The sequence below is a fragment of the Aedes aegypti genome, chromosome 3 (genome assembly GCF_002204515.2).
Source record: "Aedes aegypti strain LVP_AGWG chromosome 3, AaegL5.0 Primary Assembly, whole genome shotgun sequence".
NCBI classification, from domain to species: domain Eukaryota; kingdom Metazoa; phylum Arthropoda; class Insecta; order Diptera; family Culicidae; genus Aedes; species Aedes aegypti.
In genome coordinates, this window is record NC_035109.1 from 5687465 (window position 1) to 5711261 (window position 23797).

The following is a 23797-nucleotide window of genomic DNA, read 5'->3' on the forward strand; positions in this document are numbered from 1 at the left end:
AATAGGTGTGCATGACCGGATTTCGACCGAGGCAGAGATTGGATGAAATCAATTGCCAAAATCTGAAAGGGTTTGGTAGCTAAACGTGCATTTCCCATAATCGGATGTTGTGAAGTAGTGGTAGGTTTGCATTCTTTGCAAATTCGACACCGTTCGACATATTTTCGAACGGAGGTAGCCATTTTAGGCCAAAAGTACCTCGTTCGGAGTTTATCGAGAAGTTTCTCATATCCAATATGGAACGATTCATCGTGCTCTTTTCGGAGAATCTTCTCGCGGGATTTTTCCGGAACACAAAGTTTCCATTCGAACCGAAAATCTAAAACGTCGGTTTTGCTGGGAACGAATTTAAAAAGCTTTTCCTCTTCTACTTTATAGTCGAGGCACTCATCAGGTTCAGAGAGCACTTTATGATACAAAGTTGAGTACCATGCGTCTCCCTCATCGAGAGAGGCCGTCTCCATTGAACGGGAGAGAGCATCCGGGATCACATTATCCCTCCCCTTTCTGTGTCGAATCTCAAAGTCATATCCTTGCAGCTCAATGCTCCATCTGCTAAGCCTCGATGATGTCCGCCACTTCCCATTCATAATATGGGTAAGGGACGATGCATCAGTTATTACCACAAACCTTGTCCCTTCGATATACGGCCTAAATTTGTCAATGGCGGTCAGCACGGCTAAGCCTTCTTTTTCAGAAGCCGCATAAGCTTGTTGTGCCGGCGAAAGCTTTTGCGAGAAATATGCCACAACTTTCTCTCCGCTCTCATGCTGCTGCGTTAATATTGCGGCGATGGCACTGTCGCTCGCATCCGTTTGGATTTGAAATTGCAGTAGAAAATTTGGATTCGCAAGAACCGGAGCTGCGATCAACTTTTCCTTAAGTTGGAAAAAAGCCTTCTCTGCAGATGGGTTCCAAACAATAGTTTTTGGTTTCTTTTTCAAAAGATTTGTTAAAGGTACAGAGATCTCACTAAAGCGAGGAATAAACCGTCGATAATAATTCGACATTCCTAAAAAACGGCGCAGAGCTCGTAGTGATGTCGGGCGCTCATAATTTATGATAGCCTCGACACGGTCTGGGTTCGGTCGTAGGCCTTCAGCCGAAATAATATACCCGAGGTAAGGTAACTCTTTCAGGCAGAACTTCGATTTATCGAGATTTATTGATAAGTTGGCCAATCGCAAGCGACGGGCAACTTCCTTTAACGACTCGAGGTGGGCTTCGAATGTGCTGCTTACTACAACGATGTCGTCGAGGTAGACAAACACACTCGGTTCCAGTTCACCGTACCCTAAGACCTCGTCCATTAACCGAGCTAGTGTAGCAGGACTATTGACTAAGCCAAAAGGTAGTCGGGTGAACTGGAACAATCCTCTACCCAACACCGAGAACGCCGTATACTTTCGTGAGCTAGGGTCAAGGGGTATCTGTAGGAATGCTTTTGTTAAATCAATCGTGGTTAAGAATCTACTCGACCCTAGCCGACTTAGTATACGATCTTGGTGTGGGAGAGGATAAGCATCCCTCCTTGTCCGATCGTTCAACCTTCTTGCGTCTAAACAAAGACGAACTTCCCCAGTGGGCTTGAGGACAGGAACGGTACTCAGGGCCCACTCGCTCTTACTCGGTTCAATGACCTGCTGACTGAGCATTTTATCTAGTTCAATGTTAACTTTGCGCTGTATTTCGGGAGAAGTTGGATAGGGGTTTATTCTCACCGGTGGAGAGTGTTTAAACTCTTCCTTAAGCTCAATTTTATGAGAAATAAGAGAAGTTACCCCGAGAACTTCTCCCTCAATCGCTGTTTTGAAGAGCTTTTTGACCTCTTCCAATTGAAGTTTTTGCTCAGATGTGAGAATCTCTATATCACCTTCTGGCTCTTCGCCTCCAATCTCATCCCCTCCAACTTCATCGTTTTCCAACTCCTCTACGATATTACTTTGGTCGCTACGTATAGTGGGTTCAAGGCCAAATGATTTCCAAAAATCTCCATACCCTAAAATCAACCTTCGTTTGAGATTTGGGGCAATCAAAGCGGGAATTATTTTATTCTCATTATTGAAGGTCACAGGGAGGTGGACGTATCCTTCAACTTTCACCGGTGAACCTGAAGCGGTTTTAAGTGACACGTCCGTGGGAAAAACTTTCAATTTTAAATCTTTTACCAGCTTTCTACAACCAACTCCGAGAACTGTCCTGTGAGCCCCACTATCGAGTAGTCCACATATCTCTCTCCCCAGAACCCATATTTTTGCGAATGGTCGGTTATCTCCGGCGATTCGTACAAAAAGCTCATCGATTTCCATATCTGAGAAATAATCTTCTTTCGAAATTGGCTCAAACCCGTTAGTTAATAAGTCGGTGTAAACTTGCTCGATTGTGGAAGGATTTGTAGGCAACATGTCAGCTTGCCTCCTCAAGCTGAGCTCTGCTCGTTTTTTTGGCAGAGCGGACATTCAGGGGTAATAACGTCTAAAAAGCCGCATAATCTACAAAACTTTTTTCGCTTTTCCGAGCAGTCACCATAATGATGCCCATGTTTCCTGCAGTTATAGCAAGTGCCTATCGGTGGGCGAACATACCGATCCGATAACGCTTTCAAGGTACCCTTGGATGACCCCTCAACAGGATCCACACTGCTCTGCCCTTTCATTCCCTCATTTGGTTCGTCTCGCTGTTTATTTTTCTCACTCTCCAGATTTTTCTTGGGTTTGTTCTGAGAGAAAGCTCGCGAATTGTTTCCATTTCCTGAATTTAATTTTGATTTCGAACTGTTCGTAGTCGATATCTCGTTCACCTGATGAACTTTAAGGCGGGTTTCGTTAGACTTTTGAAACATGTTCCAATTATTTTCGTCGATTATACGGCCATATTTTTTTAGCCTTGATATAGACTTAATGCCCGACCCTGTTAGTGCGTTTTTGTAATCGTATCGCATGTTTCGCCAAACAATTTCAAATTTCCGTTGATCTGAAATTGGTTTGGTCATTGATTGGAAAAGCTTTTGCATATCGTGTAGATAGTCAACGAACTTTTCTCCACGAGACTGTCGCCGGTTGGTAGCCTGAATTTCAATCTGAAAATCTAGATCTGGCGGTAAAAATTCGCGTTTAAGTTCCCTTTTTAACGCTGACCAGTTACGGAAGTCACGATTCTCAAAGCCTTCCATAAACCAGTCCTTGGCTCGTCCACTGAATAAGTGGATCGCACCACGAAAAAGCTCTCTATCGGAAATGTCTTCTGATTTACAGCGCATTTTCACTTCCTTGAGGAATTCAGCCAACCGACGCCCCTGGTCCTTCCCGTCATATTTTAATTTCCATTCTGAAATAGGAATTCTCCTAAAGCTTCTCCTAGTTTTCCTCTCCTTCCTATGTTTTCTCTTTCTATACTTTTTATCATCGCTCGATATCGAGGAACTTTCAGAACTCGAATCGCTGAACGTTTCTGAACTACTAGAACTCGTCGTGCTACTAGTGGACGTGGAAATCGTTGAAAAGCTCACCTTTCGGTGGCGCTTTTTGCTTCGGTTTGCCTTAGACAAACTTCGTGTTTTCCCTTTTTTATCCTCTCTCTTTCTTTCTTTTGCTCGTTTTTCCTGTCCCAATCTAGCTCTCGAAGACTCTTCCCTAGAACTCTCAGAAGTGCTTTCCTCCGACGTTAGTCGTTTACTAACACGTTTTGATGAGTGTTCTTCATTTTCAGATTTTTCTGAATCCTCTTCTCCTGTAGAATCAACCAACTCTTTACCTACCCCTAATTTGCTTTTTAATTTACTTTCCAACCCTTCTGTAGAGCTTCCCTGACTGTTTTTCACGCGTTCGTTCAGATTGATCAATAATTTCTCTAATCGCTTTTTCCGTTCAATGTTTTCTTCCGCCTCCTTCATCCTTTGTTCTTCCATAGCCAACTCCCTTTCTTTCATTAGTCTTTGTTGTTCCGTAGTTTGCTGAACAAAAGCTTTCAAGTGATGGATAATATCTTTAACGTTTTCTTGCTTTCCATCTTCGTAACTCGTGAGTACCTTAAGAATCTCTTCAGATCTTCCCATCGAAGCTTCTAACTCTTGTTTCTTGGAACTCAAGGTCTTCTTTTTCACTCCCCCACTTACCTCATCTAATGCGATCGCCTCTTCTAACTCTTTGCCTGAAACTGTGTCATTGAGGATCTCAATCTCACTCCTTACTTCTTCCAAAACTTGGCTTATTTCTGTTTCTAACGACGGAACTTCTTTTGTCTCCTCAACCTGTCCCATTTCTGGAAAATGTTTTCGAAACATTTTTCCTGCTTGCCTTCCCAGTTCAGCAATATCATCCAAATACTCGTTTGATTCGGGGGATTTGAAAAGCATAAAGATTCGCACACGATAATGAACAAGTCGAGTACAGAGTTTTTCTCTCTGACGAGCATCGGCTTTCGGATTGTCAAGTAATCCACCGATAACAAGCAGCTTTGACCGTATTATCTCTAACTCTTCAATCACCGATCTCCAGCAAGGAGCTGTAACAAACCTGTTTGTATCCCTTTCTTTTCTCATTTGATCCTTTAGCTTTCTCCGTTTAATACTTTCATGTTCATCTAAGCCATACAGAATATTTCTCGTGAGTAGCTCATGTTCTACCTCATCAATTGACAGATGAGACACGTCTAACTTCTTGTATAGTGATTGCAGATCCATAGCTTCCTCGAAAATCAGAAAAAAATAAACTAATTGAGCTATCCAAAGCAAATTGAAAATCCTATATGTATAGAATCCGACCAGTAACTCTTGCCGAAAATTGTAAAAAAAAAATTGAAAATCCTAGTTTTATAGAATCCGACAGGTAATTCTTGTCGAAAATTATTGAGAAAAAAAAATTGAAAATCCTAGTTTTATACGCCGAACCGATTAATGATTCCTGACAAAAATATTCACTATAAATTTGATAATCCTAGTTGTATATCGAGATCCGAATGGTGAACCTCCGCGAATCACTCTTCGAGATTCAAAACAGAATTATGTTTCGAACAATTAGTCGAATCAAGACCCAATAAACCGTATTTTTTTAATTCCACGCAGAAACACTACCGCTATTTGGAAAAAGCACACCAAACTGCTAACTTTCGTAAGTGTTCGCGCACTAGTAGAATGATTTAATGAATTTTTGAACTAATCCCCAACTATTTTCCGCAATGTCTCCGTTTCAACACTCAATCCTTTTGTTTGCCGTACCCTATGCACACTCTTAGATAACTAATGAATTGAAGAACTCTTGAAAGCCTTTGTTTAAGCTGGGCGCCAATTGTTACTGGCGGGTCAGAAGGACCCGTTTGTATCTCTGTATGCCGGCAAGCTAGGGCCTGTGTCTTTTCTCTCAGAGTCGGCGTACTTGGCTATTCAGGAGTTCTTTCCTTCTTAAATAATCTGAATGAAGTGGAAATTATCATTTAACCTTTTATTTCCTAACTTACATGCATGTGTGTCTGTATAGTGTGTCGTTGGGCCGGCCTTTTGGTGATGATGCGCTGCTCTCGATGGGGTCTGCCACATGAGGGGGATTACGTGTTGCTGGGAATGGAGACTAGGTGTATTCCACTCAAATCGGCAGGAAAGTCCTGCTGGGGTGGTTTTCCGCGACGCTTTGGATGGTTGGTCCCAATAACATGCAGAGAGGGATTTAACGTGCCTGGTAGACGCAGAAGACGTCGTGAACTTGCTTCTGAGGATGGCCTGATCGTCACACAATGGCTTGGGGGTTATCTGCCACAACTGCCTGGTATATCCTTACAATCCGGCGATCTGTGTCTATGGGCGTTCTCCAAAGGATCAAGGATTAATCCGACCTCTAAAACCCACAGATTTCGCGAGCTGGAGTCTCCGGCGAGATTCGGCCCGTAGATAACCAATTCGCTCTGGTACTTCACGTGGTCGTGGGTGAGAACTTGCACCCTTGGGTCCTGATAGGAACAATAATTCCACAATACGGCTTCATTAGAGGGTACCTGGGCTATTTTAGTTTGTATGTTCATACCTGAATCGCTTTCAGTAGACTCTAAGTCAAAATTCCACTATATCACGGCTTTGATTTTATCGTAACGAAATAGATTCCGACTCGCTCAAGAGGTAAAGTGGAAAGAATCTTTGGCTTATCAAGCAATAGCCAGGTACCTCTCATTTACCCCAATTCAGCATGTTTTTCTCTTTCTCTCTCCTTGGTCCCTTTAATTGTATGTGGCAGCCCGTTTTGCTGTTTAGCAGTGAGTACGAGGGGTATAGTGTTATGTATGAGTGTTTTAACAAATTTTGTTCCCTAGATTCGTCTTTTTAAACTTTTGAGTGTGCATGCTTTTAAGTTATTTATTTATTACTACTTTTCAATGTATTTTGAATTAATTTTAAACATTTATTTTACTATTACTATACTATTAAGTATTAAATTATAAGATAAACACCTATTTACACAGCAAACATGGGATTTAAGGTCTTGACGGTAACAGCACAATCCTCTGGTATCGCCTGTCATCAGCGTGTACCTCGACTTGGCGGTACATTTTCGGTATATCGGCTGTTATCCCATACTTGTAGGCTCTGAAGTTCGATACGATGCTAATCAAATCATTTTGAACGGTTGGTCCAATCATTTGCGTATTGTTGATCGACACGCCAGTAGTAGACTCAGCCGACCTGTCGAATACTACTCGGAGTTTTGTTGTTCTGCTGCTAGGTTTCAACACGTAGTGATGAGGAAGATAATATGCCGACTGTGGAGCCTTATCGGCCGCATTATTGCTCAACTCCATATGCCCAAGTAGTTCGTATTCGCGAAGAAACGACATGTACTGATCTTTCAATACAGGGGCTTTGTCCAATCTCCTCTCCAAGGCAAGGAAGCGTTTCTCAGCCATCGTGCGTGATTCGCCCAGTTGTTGTTTCAGGTCGTTGAACGGGAGACGGACAATGTACCGTCCATCCGCAGTACGCTCATGAGTCTGTCGAAAATGATCCAAGCATTCCTCTTCAGCTGTTTGAGTTTGCGCAATAGGGTCGCAGTAGGCTTCGATTTCCCAAAACCGCTTTACGAGATGTCCAATGTCTTCTTCCGCTCGCGCGCAGAGTGAATGGAGTACTGAAGGCTCCTTTTCGGGGACAGAACCACTCAAGACCCAACCGAACTGCGTTTCCTGGAGTATCGCTGAACAATTCGGTAGTCGAACACGTCCGGACTTCAGCATCTCAAAGAATATTTCGGCGCCCAAAAGCATATCAACCTTAGGGTATTGTAGCGATCCGCGAGATTCGCCTTTTTGAAAACGTCGCATTTCCATAATTCGTGGTTGCTAGAGCACTGTGGACACTTGTCAGATGTGGTTACCAAGCTGCTGCCCTTGGATCTCGTTTCAACCATCTGCTTTCCTGGTTTCACGACACGTTTGTCCGGAGGGCGAATTTTCTCCAGCACTCGGCATCGTTCTCTCAAGAAGTCCATCGTAGTTTCATAATCTGGTATTTCGTTGGCAGCCTGATCCAACTCCCACGCCTTATGGGTCTCGCCATCTAGCTTCTTCGTGATCCGATTTATCAGCATACTTTCACCTAGTCCATCAACAGGAAGTTCTAGGTTCTTGAGCGCGTCAACATTCCTCGTACAAACATCTATCAGCTTACGCAGGTCCGCAGCGTTTTCACCACACATCTTGGGAAGATCGAAGAGAGCATCGATATGCTTGTCGATAATAAGCCGCTTATCCTCAAACCTTTCGGTCAACGTCGCCCACGTTGCAGCATAATCGTTGTTGTTAATTATCTCTTGATCGATGATGCCGGCTGCTTTACCCACCAACGAGTTGCGGAGATGATACAACTTTATCGCCGGTGACCGATTGGTAGCGGTCCATGATGGTTTCGAACATTGATTTGAAAGCATACCAATTCTCATAAGTACCGTCAAACGTAGGCAGCGGCACGTTCAGTGGAGGCAGGTGCATCGCCATAGCTGGGACCGCCGACGTGGCCGTTGTCGATGCCGAGGGCGCCACTGTCGGCCTCTCTCGTTGAGCAATATCATCAAGCAGTTTAGTAATAATAACGTACAACTCACCGTATCGTTGCTCGAAATCAATGTACCTCTCCTCCGCTTCGTTGTGGGTATCTTCGTCGACGTCGAGACCATAGATGCGCTTCTGGTTCGTATTGTATTCAGCAAACGCATCTTCTATGGTCTTCAGCTGCAGCTGCAGGTAGTGTTTGTTTGCCAAATTGTTATTTGGCACCTCAGCATCCACTACAAGTGCAGCATGCACCCGCTGCAATTTTCGCTCCAGTGCATTCGACTGGATTTTAATCACTTTTAGTTATTCATTCATTCTTCGCAATTGAAATTTCTTCTTCTGTTTTTTCTTTTGTTCACTGATCGGTTCGATCGTTTGGTTCTCACCGTCTCGGTTTGATTGTGCTTCTGTTTGCGCACCACCTCTCGATGTCAACGGAGTTTCGAACATTTTGCTTCACTTCACACTCGAATCGGAACCGGTTGGGAAACACTGATAGGCCATCTTAGCTTAGAACGCATTCGCGCACACACACTGCTCCACACTATGGCCTTGAAACGATTTCCGCTCAAAAACACAATCGATTCGTTTCTCAAATGCTTTTTATTTTTCGTTATTGCAAGCACAAGCACAATCAATCTTGTTTTCAGTAAACACGACTCGTCAAAATGACGTCACAATTTTTCTGGGTCGACAAAAGCCGACGCTGCGCCGTATGCACACACACATGGATCGCCGTGACGGCGTCTGAAGTCGGTGGTAGCTGAGTACCGGAAGAGCACACACGCACGATTCGCCAAGATGGCGTCGCGAAATTTCTTCGGAGCGAAAGCACAAGCTTCTATTCTGCCGCTACGGGCGATTTTCCACACTACGATTCGCCAACTGGCGTCACAACTTGGCGGCAAGCATGTCGACGAAACTTCCCCAATATGCGGTACCAGCAAAATATTGCTGCGTTAACTTTTTCACGAAATCAAACCGAATCACAAATGGCGTCGCTGATTGCCGACGACATTCGGCTGATTCAACACAAAGCCCAAAGAAATCTTCCGGAAAAATCACTTTCACTTCGCGAATTCCGACTTTTTGCGCACAAAAGTCGGTCACATCATTCCGAAAACTAGTTAAATCCGGGTTGTAAGGACCAGAATGAACAAGCTCGGGAATAAGTGGACTGTAAACGAGAAAATTTTCTTCCAAACGACCGTGAAGAAAACGCGTCTGGTCTTGTGAACGATACAAAAAAATTCTGGCTTTATTTCCTGTTGTATTACAAAGGGTGTGTTAAGGCCCAAACGCAATGATAGCGGAACGGCAACGGAATGCGGAACCGGTTCGCCAGCATGAACTACAACATGCTTGTCGACTTGGTGTTAATTCACTTTCATTCGTTGATGGGTCAGTCGAGATAGTGTGGTTCATGCTGGCGAACCGGTTCCGCATTCCGTTGCTGTTCCGCTATCATTGCGTTTGAGCCTTTAGTGTGGTACTAGATTTTTCTCCAGGGTTGTCAGCAAAGTTTCAATTTTAATTGATAGCAAGGCAAGGTGTGTCGCTACAATAAACAATTTCATTACTAATTTGCATAAGTCAACCAATGAAAATCTGTAACCAATTCAATGAAAATTGCATAATTTAATTTATTAAATATCAATAATGTATGCCTTTCATTTTAGGCGTGCCCAAAAATGGACATGTTTTTTTTATAACATGTGACCTACTTTCGATTAACTTGTACCCAAGATCGATAGCGGGGCAGTTCCTCTAGCGATTGCTAGAAAACATATTTCGAGTGATGGCTTTTAAATAATTCAAAGCTCTCACTTATGAAACTTATGATCCCATATTCGAAATGGTTAAGCGTTCAATGAAACCATAATTTGGCTGGTTCATAAGTAATGATTTATGGAAAACCTAAGTATTTTTGCCTCAGTGTGCTACGCATAGTAAGGAACATAGTTAAAAAATGGTTCCTTACTATGCGCACTTCAGAAGAATAAGAAAATGAAGAGAAGTTGCACTTCACCAGTGATGATTGCTCGATAAATAAACTAGTGACTACGTACTAAAAATCTGAAATATATTCTCTTTAATTTGCTTAAAATGACTTAAGGGGTCATGCACAAATTACGTCACGCTCCAAGGGGGGGAGGGGGTCAAGCCAAGCGTGACAATCCTTACAAAATTTTCAAAGGACTCATACAAAAAACGTGACATAGGGAGGAGGGGGGAGGGGGTCAAAAAAGTTGAAATTAAGCGCGACATAATTTGTTTACCATCCCCAAGTGATGAGGTACTCCCTTAGCATTTTTGCTAACGGGCAGTCAATTTGGACGTTTTTCAATATTTTTAAAGCTATTTTATTTTTTATTAAAGTAATTAACGTAAATTTGTCAAGAAAATTCTTCGCGTACTTTTTTATTACTATTGTAGCAATATATGAAAAATAAATTTTGAACAAAAATGTAAGTATTTTACCAGATTTTGGTGGATTTTGGTGAATGTGCGCAGAATTAGGAGCTGCGCAGAGTTAGGGGCCTTCACGGTACACGTGTTCCAGTAGCTGCGCTAGTGCTCCAATAGTAGCCATTCAAAAATGATGCAATGAATTTCAAACAAAATACAGTCAACTCTCCCTAACTCGATATTGAAGGGACGAACCCAATCTGGCATTCGTCGGAAAGGGCATCCTCAAGAATATTAGTTAGTTCACTTCAACAAAAGTGATTCAAATAATATTGAAGGTCTCGAAATAGAAAGTTCGATGTCCGTGTGACATGGGAACGTTTCCATAAAATTGGAGGAAGATTCCAGAACCAACTCAGTGTCGTCGGTGCCAAAAGTGGGGTCATGGTACTAATCATTGCCGCATGGATGTTAAACGCATGATTTGCGGAGGTTCTTCTCATGCTAAGGACATCTGTCTTGTGAGGGAAGATACCAAAAAGTTAGGTAAAAGGAGGTAACATAAATCTAACTTTAGGAATTGCCCTTCCTGCAAACGAACCGTTGAGACCCGTACCAAGCAGATAAATGGCAACGTTTTTGTAGCCGAAATTCCCCAGGCAGAATTTCCAACCATTCTCATGTTTCAATTAACGATCGCTTACTTAACAATTATACCCATCAGGTAAATTTAATTCATGCTCATTCACAAGCTGTGTGAACGTTGTTGTTGATCGACTTGTGCTTTATCCGCTTACCATTTCATTTCATTTATTTAGTTAACATCTAAACAGATAACACTGAATCTACAATATCACGCCACAATACTCGGTTCGTGGCCTCATCTCTCCATCCTCTGTTCTGCCCCACGCTCGCCAAATCGATACGCAGCTCGCTGCGCTCCACGCCTTCTTGTACCAACCGAATCGAAAGCGAACACCATCTTTGCAGGATTTCTGTCCGGCTTTCTTGCAACATGCCCTGCCCATCGTATCCTTCCACCTTCTGGATACTGGGTTCGCCGTTGAGTTGGGCGAGCTCGTGGTTCATCCTTCGCCGTCACCCACCGTTTTCCTGGACCCTATCGTAACACTGCTACCTAGGCGAGCCCTGTCGCGCTCGGCCCCACCAGCTAGCATGTCTTGGTCGCATTGACCACCAGTTTAACTTTTGCTGCCTCGCATTTCAGGTGGGTGTACAAGTCTGCCACCTTTTCAAATGTTCGGCCGACAATGTCCATATCATCCGCAAAGCAAACAAATTGACTGGATCTCGTAAAAATCATACCCCAGCTGTTAAGCCCGGCTCTTTGCATAACACCTTCTAGCGCAATATTGAACGGCACGAGTTTTATCGTAATCTCCGACGGGATCCAAACGAACTCGAGTGTCGCTTTGATCAGTCTCGTGAGCTTCCCGGGAAAGCTATTCTCGTCCATGATTTTCCATAGCTCTACGCGGTCGATACAATCGTATGCCGCCTTGAAATAGATGAAAAGGTGATGCATTGGGACCTGGTATTCACGATATTTTTGGAGGATGTGTTTTACAGTAAAGAACTGGTCCGTTGTCGATCGACTGGCAACGAAGCCGGCTTGATAACTTCCCACGAGCTCGTTTACTATAGGTGACAGACGACGGAAGATGATCTGGGATATTCGCCGCATTTAGAATGGTGATCGGTCGGAAGTTCTCATAATCTAACTTGTCGCCTTTCTTGTAGATGTGGCAAATTACCCCTTCCTTCCACTCCTCCAGTAGCTGTTCTGTTTCAAAGATTGTGTCTATCAGCCGATGCAGACAAATTGCCAGCCTTTCCGGGCCCATCTTTATAAATTCAGCTCCGATACCATCATTACCACCAGCTTTATTGTTCTTGAGCTGGTGAATGGCATCCTTAACCTCCCTCGAAGTGGGGGCTGGTTGGTTTCGTTTTGGTACTGACGAAGGCATTTCCTCCGTTGTACCGTCCTTCATTGCCTGTGCTCTCAGCACCATTCAGGTGCTCGTCGAAGTGCTGCTTCCACCTTTCGATCACCTCACGCTCGTCCGTCAGAATTCTCCCATCCTTATCCCTGCACATCTCGGCTCGCGGCACGAAGCCGTTGCGGGATACGTTGAGCTTCTGATAGAACCTACGCGTTTCCTGAGACCGGCACAGCTGTTCCATCTCCTCGCACTCCGTCTCCTCCAGGCGGCGTTTTTTCTCCCGAAAGAGGCGGGTCTGCTGTTGCAGTTTCCGTCTATAACGATCCACGATCTGTCGAGTCCCTTGCTGCAGCATGTCCGCCCGCGCTGCATTCTTCTCCTCCAGAATCTGCCTACATTCCTTTTTTTTTAATATCTTTATTAGTATCATTCCAAACATTACATTCATTTCTTATATCTAGGTGTTCTGTGTTATTAGACAACACTATCATCCTAATTTGGTAAAACAAATTTAAGATGTTATTAACATTTTGTTAACAACATATTACATTTCATTTGCCGTAGCAGTTCAGATTTTTTACAGGTGAGTTGATTTCACCTGCTTATAAGAGAAAAAAAAACGTTTTTAATATACTTAACCTAACTTAACCTAAACATATAACGCATTAATCGTGGCAATAGAAGATTGTAACGATTTTTGCCTGAAATTATTAATGATTGTATTTGACATTTGTTCCAATGTTTCAACATTGGATATTCTATGTAACTCAATGGTACTATACCAGGGAGGAAGCCTCAGAATCATTTTCAAAATTTTATTTTCAATTCTCTGCAGAGCTTTCTTCCTGGTATTACAACAGCTAGTCCATATTGGTACAGCATACAACATGGCTGGCCTGAAAATTTGTTTGAATATCAAAAGCTTGTTCTTAAGACAAAGTTTTGATTTTCTATTAATAAGGGGATAGAGACATTTTACATATTTATTACATTTGGCTTGAATGCCCTCAATGTGATTTTTGAAAGTTAAATTCTTATCTAGCATGAGCCCTAGATACTTAACTTCATCTGACCAATTTATTGGAACCCCTCTCATCGTGACAACATGTCTACTTGAAGGTTTCAAATAAAGAGCTTTTGGTTTATGTGGGAATATTATTAGTTGAGTTTTGGAAGCATTAGGAGAAATCTTCCATTTTTGCAAGTATGAAGAAAAAATATCCAAACTTTTTTGCAATCGACTACAGATGACACGCAGGCTTCGTCCTTTGGCGGAGAGGCCTGTGTCATCCGCAAACAAAGATTTTTGACATCCCTGAGGTAAGCCTACATTCCTTGTCGAACCAATCGTTCCGTCGACTCCGGTCCACGTACCCGACGTTGCTCTCAGCTGCATTGTGGATTGCTGCTGTTACTGTTCTCCAGCAGTCCTCAAGAGGAGCTCCATCCAGCTCACCCTCTTCAGATAGTGCAACCTCGAGGTGCTGCTCGTACGCAGTTGCGACATCCGTATACCGAAATTGTTGAATTTATGTTTCAAATCGCTTCGAAAAATCTATCAAATTATCGTGAAACACTGACAGCTGTTATTGTAAGTTCAGTCAATCATTAGAAAATGCATGAATCCATGCAAGATACCCTACTTGAAAGGCAGGGCGTAGGAGGAGAGTTATCATAAAACTGTCAAGCTGAAAAGACATGAAAACTCCACAGACCGCAATGACCTCTACTGTATGGCCTAAAATTATTAAATTTCGAGAATTCACGAAAAAGCTATGTACGTGGAAAACTGATGATATGAAATTGTTCTTTGCCAAAATAATTTCAGTTGGAGTATTTTTTTAGATGTTTAACTGTTGTTTTACGGTTTGGTCAATATTGTTTTGTAGTAAGATATTTATTAATGAAAATATGTGTTTTTACGTTGTTCAGTTCCAATCGAAAGTAGATTCTCTGTAACCCTAGAATATGGAGAGATCCCCCCGTACCGGACAGCACCCAATACCGGACACCGTCGAAAAATTGAGAATTCATGACCTAATCAAGATGGTATATTAGAAGAAAAAGTAGCTATTATAGAGAGGAAGGGTTACGTAGAATAGCACATCCTTGAAATATGCACGCTTTTGACGTTAAGGTGAAGATAAATCGAAGCCAAACTTCGATTTTTCAAGAGCACGGATCTGGAGAACCAAACTTCCGTTTAAGCCGAAAAATTAATCGATTGATCACTAGCTGGTGGTAACCAATCGATTAGGTTTTCAGCTCAAACTGATGTTTGGTTCTCCAGATCCGTGCTCTTGAAAATTTGAACTTTGGCTTCGATTCATCTTCACCTTAACTACGTCTTACGGCAATATACTGGTGTCAGTTGAAAATCTAAAATGTTGCGACCGTCACGAAATTATGTAAGATTTTAAATACTAATAACTCAGCCATTTATCGGTAGATTATCAATATTTTCCCACCAATCGGTGGGAAATTTATACAACATTTTACTCAAATGGAGAAAACTTTTGATTTTTGACGATAGACTGTCGAAAATTGGGAAAATGTCGACCCTTTTCTTACGCAACCAAACTCGTTCATATTGTCTTCCACGATTCCTTTGGGTTGGCAAGCGCACTATAAAAGCAGACCATTTTCAGCTTCTTCGCTAATTCTTCTTTTGATGTTAACTACATCTTACGGTAATATACTGGGTGTCAATTCAAAATCTAAAATGTTGGGACCGTCATGATATGATGTTAGATTTCGAACTAAAGGAAGGCTGCAACTATGAAAATCGACTAAAATTCAAATGCAAAAAATCACTTGGCGTAGTTAACGTCATGTGGTCGTGTCTTGTACACAACCCCCTCTGATTTTTTCTCGGAAAAACAGAGATGTTTGAAAACCAATGAAAAGTTGACGTATAGACTGGAACGCGCAAAAATTGGTCGACAAAAAATCGTATCTCTCAGTCAAAGTTCATAATACAAAAACCTTTTTTTTTTTCTTTTGATAGCTCAATTCATATATTTGAAGGAAAAAATATTCGTGTATTTTTTTGGTTTGCAAATTCCGAGCTGTTCAGCCTTCCGATTAACTCCTTCCATATAGTTTTGCACAGTCTTATCGAACTTATTCGCCACCGAAGTTTGATTCAAACTGCTGCTCGTTTTCCATTGATTTATCAGTTTTTCTGAAAACCCATCTGACCATAGTCCAATACAGTTCGAAAGGGTGGAGTTCTAGGCTGGGAGGGATATGGTCTTTGGTTATCAAAATCACGTTTTTCGCATCATACTTCTTGATTGCCTTTGCCGCATAGTGGCAGCTCGCTAAGCCGGGACAGACCATCAGAGGTCTATTATGTTGCTTCAGGAATGGTAGCAGCCGCTTTTCTAGGCACTTTAAGATCTCTTGATTGATAGGGGCCTTCCTTAGTCAAGTGGTTAGAGTCCGCGGCTACAAAGCAAAGCCATGCTGAAGGTGTCTGGGTTCAATTCCCGGTCGGTCCAGGATCTTTTCGTAATGGAAATTTTCTTGACTTCCCTGGGAATAGAGTATCATCGTTCCTGCCACACGATATACGAATGCAAAAATGGCAACTTTGGCAAAGAAAGCTCTCAGTTAATAACTGTGAAAGTGCTAATAAGAACACTAATCTGTGAAGCAGGCTTTGTCGCAGTGATGACGTTAATGCCAAGAAGAATAGAAATCTTTTGATTGATGGGACCCGTAGTGATGAAACTGTTGCTTTTTAGACCACACGTGAATATGGCATGCCAAACGAGGTATTGTTTTGGGAATTTTGATAGTTTTGAAAATTTCAGGCATCTTCCTCTGTCCTGATGTGGACTCCTGTCCAGGAAGCAGCTTGAAATCCACCTTTACATAAGTTTCGTGTGAGAACTTCGGTTGCGCGAGCAAAATTTTGCCACGTTGCTCCTCTAACTTGGACGTCACACGGTGTGTTTCGTAGAGCAATTTTAAAACAAAAAAAATCGGCATGTCTGAAATTTTGACACAAGAAAGCCATGATTTTCCCCTTTCATTTGCAACCAAAACAAAAAAAATCGGTCGGCGGGTCTAGAACATTTTTTTTTTTTCAATTTTTTTTACGGAGTTTGGGATATAACTTTACTTTAGTAAGAACCTTGGGTCGTTCTCGACCCATTTCAAAATTCAAATCATTGTAACTTTTAATTAAAATAACCTACCAATTTGACGTTTTCTGGCAATTAGGTATTTTTTGTGGGAACATTTATTTTTGCGGAAACAAATGTTTTGAATGGCCTCTTAGGGAGCTTCCATAAAATAAAAGTTACAAATTGTGACTTAGGGTCGTTTTCGACCCGAAAATTCAAACAGCTCGAAAAAATCAGTGTGTTGATCGAATTTAGTTCTGTTGGGCTGAAATGGATGACATGTCGATTTTCAGAAATCCATCCGGAGATCCGCAATTGCGTCACTGTGGCCACCGGGAACCAGCTACATCTGAAAAAAAAAAGTCATTTTAGAGACCCTTACTTTGACAACCTGTAGTTTCGTAACTAAACAAGTAATCTGAAGCATCCTTATATTGTTGAATAGGTATTAACATGGACTGTAAATAGAGATTTTCAAATCATTTAGTTATTTATACTCGGTTCCGGAAATCCGGAACATCCGAAAAGTAAGTTTCCATCGCAGTTTTGTGTACACGGGAAAAAATTATGTTGTAAAAATGACTATTCTAGCTGACTACGCCCATTCTTGAAACTACCATGCAATTTCAGACCAATTTACTATGTTTACGGTACATCCCACCACATTACTGGTACATTTGACAGCAATAATTTACAACAATCTGATTTCGACTACAGACGTGGTAAAATCAAGCGCCTTTCTGGTCTGCTGAAAATTGCCGGTGCGAGCGCTTAAGTTAACCCCCTAATATGGTAGTTTTTACCGCACATCAGTACTATTCGGTCGATGGATATTTTGAAATAAAATTTCTCTGTAAAAAGAACCAATGACCGGTTTAAAAACTCGGTCCAGTATGGTCCATGCGGAACCGGTTCCTGGAGACTCGGAAGGTAGCCAATCTGGACAATTGGATAAAATTACTCGGAATGATGCCCAAAAACCAAATGAATTGTGTCCAACTCATAAAGATTGATGATGTTTGATTGTATTTTGCCAAAAGAATGAATTGATGGTTATGCTGGTCCTTTTGGAGCACCGAAATGACCACCGGAAAACCCATAATATGGGACCCCTAAGATTTAGCACCAAAACTAGGTATGCGACGGCTCAAACTTCATGATTTTGAATCCCTGTGACTCTTTTTATTCAATTATAGCGCCAACTCGAACGTCTCTTGATGGAAGATTAGCAACAAAAGTCGTTCGAGCTAGCACTTTAACCCGTATAGGCCTGAGTGAAAGCAAAAATACTGAAACCCTCGCTGCTCAGCGAATTCTTAACGGATTCAAATAATTTTTCGTCAGTTCACTGGCCCACATATCTAGTTTCTAGAAGTGGCCAGAGGAACTCGGAAATATTCTTGTGGCCGGAGTTATTCCGGTGGGTCACTGGGTCAAGTCGGGTAAAAAAAGGCTTTTTTTTGGGACATGCCAAGTTACCTTTATTTATTTGCAATGATAATCATTTTAATTTGCATAAATCATTAAGATTCGATATTCAACGTTTTAAATGAAGAGTTTTGCATCATTTAAAATTTACCGGATGTGGCCATTCGGACGTAATGCCCGGAAGAACCGGCTGTAGATTTGTTGGATACTAATCCGTTTCAATACTTGAAAAGTAGAAATGAAATATAATTGTGCACTAAAATGCGTTCCCATAAGCTTGGCACAGTTGTTCAGATACAAATTGGCCACTTTATCGTAAGTTCGAGGCGTCCAGGGACCCAAAAATAGTCATTTGTAGGATTAATTAGATGCAAAACTCATAGTTATCCAATTCAATCGTTTCTCAAAAAGTTTGCACTGATGCAATTTCCTTAAAATTCCGCCATATAGTGGCCACATTATAGCCGATTCCGTAAATAATATGTGACTTGAAATTTGCCTACCTTCAGGGGCACAAACGCACAGTACCCTTCTCACCCGACCTGACCCAGTGATTCACCGGAATAACTCCGGCCACAGGAATATTTCCGCGTTCCTCTCTCCACTTCTAGAAACTAGAAATGTGTGCCAGTATACTGACAAAAAATCATTTGAATCAATCAAGAATTCGCTGAGTGGTAAGGGTTTTAGATTTTTTGCTTTCACTCAGGCCTATACGGGTTAAAAAGTTTTGAACACAACAAAGCTGTACAAAACATAGTACTTGAGATCTGCTGGATATAAATAGCAAACAAGTCTGTATGCACCAAAGTTCACCATTTTGGCTCCTTTTTTGGTGTAATCGGAGATTTTTATGATTCACCAACATTTTCAAAGCTTATTGAATTTATTTGTTTTATTAATTAGTATAGAATTCCGTATAACTCGAATAAAACTATGCTAAAACTGAACATTACAGTACTTATTAAGATCTCTAAGCAAAATATTTCGATCACACGATTAATCTTTCACAGGTAGATTTGTTGTGAATGAAACCTTTCGATGTTTGTATGAATTCATTTGCACTTTTTCTACCATTGATTTAAAAGGAAGTGTATATTCGTCTGCATTATTATTAATATTATTATCTTTATTTACGATATTTTCAGCCCTAGACTGGCTGCTAATCTGAGAATATTTGTCAGCAATTCTGTTTGTTTTACCATCGCAAACAAAAGCAATGTTCTGTCAAGTCTCACAACAAACACATGGACAATAGTGTCAACATTGCATTGCTATTGCAATTGGGTTGGAATATTGGATTTATGAAATGTTATATTGCATCTGTCATTAGCACAAATGTGAACTTGTCAATTTTCTAGAATCTTTGACATAAGGTCGAAAGGGCAAAAGATCGAATAGGATTAAAGAGGGGATAAAAGGTCAAAAATCTTATTTCAAAAATGATTTAATTTCCCATAATGCAAATCACTTTCAACCTTTGGTCCTTTTGACCTTTTGCATTTTTGACCATTTGCCTTGTCTTCCTTTTGTTTTCGACTTATTGTCCTTTCGACCTTTTGTCTTTCGATCGGTTGTTCCTAAACCAAGTCAGAAAGATGAATATCGCTCTTGAGTAACAAATAAAAATTGAAAATAGGTTGTTTGACATACTTAGTTCTAAAGCGGAGATGAACCAGCCAAGGGCTGAAAATCTCCCTAATAAAGATAAATAATAATAATACTTAGATTTAAAAGCAATGCAAATTTCAACAAAAGATGAAAGCAAAAGAGAGGCAACTCTAAAATTTAAATGCCGACCTCGGCCCGTAAATTTTTAGGCTGTCTAGAATATAATCTACATGATACTGACACTAGATTTTTGCAACATTTTCATCTTAATCCGTTCAAACTGTTTACCCAACCAAAATTTATTAATTTACGGTGGATTTAAAATGATATTACAAACAACAAAATTTCAAAAAAAATTGCACTAGACCCCCCGATGGATTATTTTTATTTTAGCAGCAAATGAAAGAGGAAGGTCTTGTCTTTCATTGGTCCAAATTTGAGACATGCCGATTTTTTTGTTATAAAGTTACATGGAAAAGACACCGTGCGTCGTTTTGAAAACTGGAGAGCAAAAGGTGAAAACTCATCATAGCAACCATTGTATATACACTGAACTTTCAAATGCAGTATTTCAGGTTTTTTTACACGCATTTTTAATAGAAATACATCAATTTGAAGTTGATCATTTTTTGCACGTTCCAATCTTTATCGCCTTAAATTTGAACTTATTTGATAATGATTTTGAATATGCCAAAATAATGTATATAAATAATAATTATGGTCAAACTACATTTTTGGTCTAGCACCTCCAGTCCCTCAGTTTCGGACAGCTTCATTTGTTACATGATATCTTTGTAATTTTTGCACTAATGGTCTTCAAATATATTCATTTTTAATGGATTTTATTGATCATGGTATCAAAGAAGCAACAAAAAATAAGAAGAATTAAATGAATGAGAAGAATGAACAACACGTAAAATGTGTTATTTTTATCATATATGAAAGAGGTTTTTTGATGATCCACTTGTACACTAAGTAAAACCCAAATTATCCATATGAATGTTGCAAATTCATTGAATTGGCAGTAAAATACGAATCTTAGAGTAAAAACACTCAAAGATGTATAAATTTACAAAATTCGAGGCATTTCCAGATCGTGTCCGGTATTGGGTGCCACCTTTTAATATTGGTCAATTTGACACTGAAATACATCGGCAAAATGCAATGCCAAATTTCATATTTATGTTGTCAAATTTATTTTCGTACGCTACAAAAATGTTAATATTTATCCTAAATAGGCACCAAGACCGTTATTTTAATAAATAGTTTTTGAATCACGAATTTAGCGACTTAGGTGCCCGGTACTGGAGGATCTCCTCCTAAATGAATTCAATTAGATTTAATACACAGACAAATTTAATAAGTATGTTGAATTAATTAAACAAAAATAAATCCGTTCGAATGGGAACTTTCTTCCTATGGTAACCGTTCTATTTTTTATCAAATCAAATGGAAACACTCCTTCTAATGCCGCCGCAGGTAACTTCTATTCTGCATCTTTATCAATGGAAAACCGCAACACAAAATCATCAGAAAATCATTCAGCAGCTACTAGTAACATTTTGATTTTGGTTTTTTAACTGAACAATTAAATCAAAAGATTGATGCAATATTTGGACATTGTGTGTAAAACTCACTAACATTTTTTTATTGGATTACGATTCTCAAATGGATCTGAATATTGTTTAAATATTTTGAATTGGAATGCTCGTTATTTGAATGGTAAAAAGGACGAGCTGTTTAATTTTCTAAAAGCTAATAACATACGTATAGCAGTTATTACTGAAACCTGGATCCAAACTTAAAAGAAATCCAAACTGTTTGTTTAATCGTAAAGACCGACTGGATGGAGCATGTGGGGGAGTTCTTCTTCTTCTTCTTCTTGGCATTAACGTCCCCACTGGGAGAGAGCCGGCTACTCAATGTAGTGTTTCTAAGAGCTCTTCCACAGTTATTAACTGAGAACTTTCTTTGCCAAATTTGCCATTTTCACATTCGTATATCGTGTATGTGGGGGAGTTGCAATTATCATTAATAGGCGAAAAAAACATAAACTTTTTTCGTCATTTGAAACTAAAGTTTCTGAAACTTTGGGTGTTTCTGTTGCAACCCAGCTTGATACATAAACTTCTTTACTAATTGAACTTTAACAGTTCACTTCAATTTTGCAGGAGAAAAATTAAAATAAAAACATACTCTAATAATCTATTTATAAATTCAAAAAAGTATAGAACATTTTTTTTGTGATTGGTGGCTTTAATGCAAAAAATAGCTCATGAAATAATTTGCAAAGCAATTCCAGTGCAGCAAATTTGTATTTGATGGATGCTCTTCAGGATATTTTTCAATTTAATACCCTGCTGGCCCTGCTTGTTTTCCTCTTCTAGAAACCCTTCTACGATTGATTTGATTTTAACCGACTATAGTCAGCTTTTTAGCCAACTGGTTACTCACACTGATTTTGATTCTGATCATGCCCCTGTTACATTTCAAATATCACGTGAAGCGATTCTCCATCCTATCATCTCCATATTCAATTGTTTGCGAGGCGACTGGAATACATATGAAACATATATCGATAGTAATCTTGATGTTAACATTTCTTTGCAAACCAAACTTGATATTGACAGAAACTTTAACTAATTCCTTTGTTGAAGCAAGGAGCACTGCAATTCCAAAATCTGAAGTAAAATTCAAATCCGACATTATACACAATGATCAATAAACTCTTGAATCGTGTTTAAAACGTGAGGATAATTTCAACGCACTCGCGATCCTGCTAGGAAAATGAAAACTTTCAAACCTTTAATTTCATTTATATAATTAATCAAATGTTGAATATTGTCAAACAAAACTCTGAACAAGAGGTTGATGAAGTTTTTTATTCAATAATAACAGAATATTTAAAAAAAAAATCAAGCAAGGTGATCAAATTGCCTCCAGTTCACAGTTCCGAGGACAATTTATCATTTTATGTTTATTAGCATAGTTCGCATCGTATCAACAAAACATATGCTTGATCGACAAAAAAATAACAAAGGCAATCTCAAAACTCGGTGCCCAAACCGCTCCATGTCGATGTATGGTGGAGAGCTTATCGAAATGCATGCCGAAACTCCACTTAATGAATGGCCAGTATGCCGTATCCACATGTGGGACGAACTCATACCATCACGTGTGGGCTCACACCACGAGTGTCACCGTCATTCGCACGTAGTCTTAGTACTGCTAAGGCCAGAGACACGAACTATACGCTTAGTAGATCGCGCTTTCGCACTGGAATCATCAGGTTTAATTCCAGAGTTATAAAACATCCACCTTACGCCAAGCTGGTAGGTTTGATCTTTATATTCGCCTGGTTGAACAATTGTGTGAACAAGGGGAATAGTTGTTATACTAGTTGCTGTGACACTCACTCCAGTCGGTGGTTTGTTAATTACAGGAATAGTGCTAGTAGAAACCTTGATTGCCGCGTCATGACTCATGCAAAACATTTCGATCTTCTTTGATAGGCTTCCGTTCGCGGCCCGCGATCACAAACCGGTTTTGCCCCCGTCAAGTGTGAGAAATTCGGGCTATAATGAGCACCGTAAACAACGTTCAGCTTTTGTGCATCGCTGATCCACAGGTAAGAATGATAACAGCAAATCTAGACGGAGGGTGTACCTTCATTGAGAACGCCGAAAGTAATAGGAAAATCAACCGAAATTGAAGTAGACACGCCCCATCTCAGAACGAATCGTTTCGCCTCTGATGATGTTTTACAATAGTGTCATATCATCGTTTTCCCATCTTTTCAGCGTGCACTGGCGGCCAGTCTGGTCGAGGGAAACATAAAACACTTTCAGTACGCTTTGAGCTGTGGCGCCGATCCGAATGTGCGGGACGAACGCACGGGTTTTACGGTATTCGAACTAGCTTGCCAGAGAAGCGGTAGCGCCGAGTTTATTCAGGAATGCCTCGACAACGGCGCGGATGAGCAAGCGGTAGGTAGCTTTTGCACATTATTACATGCTATCAATGAGGGAAAACGATGAGTATTACTGCCGTTCTACGCATAATTGTCCCATGGTTCAAAACATGCAATCGAGAAAAAAGAGTTTGATGATGTGAGCTTTGTGATGACAGATTTGGTGACAAATTTAAATATATTCTTCGTAATAATATAAGGAAAAAAGTGTTAATTAGAATCAATAGTTGGTTTTATCAGTAAAATGA

The 23797-nt window shown here is 40.4% G+C and overlaps 1 protein-coding gene across 1 annotated transcript in view; it reads left to right on the forward strand.

The window, feature by feature from the left end:
- The first annotated feature begins 22761 nt into the window (after nucleotides 1–22761).
- LOC5568431 (transient receptor potential cation channel protein painless) overlaps nucleotides 22762–23797 on the forward strand; it is a 29970-nt gene continuing 28934 nt past the window's right edge. The window contains exons 1-3 of the mRNA XM_001652211.2: nucleotides 22762–22911; nucleotides 23092–23207; nucleotides 23380–23565. Coding sequence (XP_001652261.2) covers nucleotides 23160–23207; nucleotides 23380–23565 — 234 coding nt within the window. The 5' untranslated portion in view covers nucleotides 22762–22911; nucleotides 23092–23159. The remainder of the gene's footprint in view (nucleotides 22912–23091; nucleotides 23208–23379; nucleotides 23566–23797) is intronic.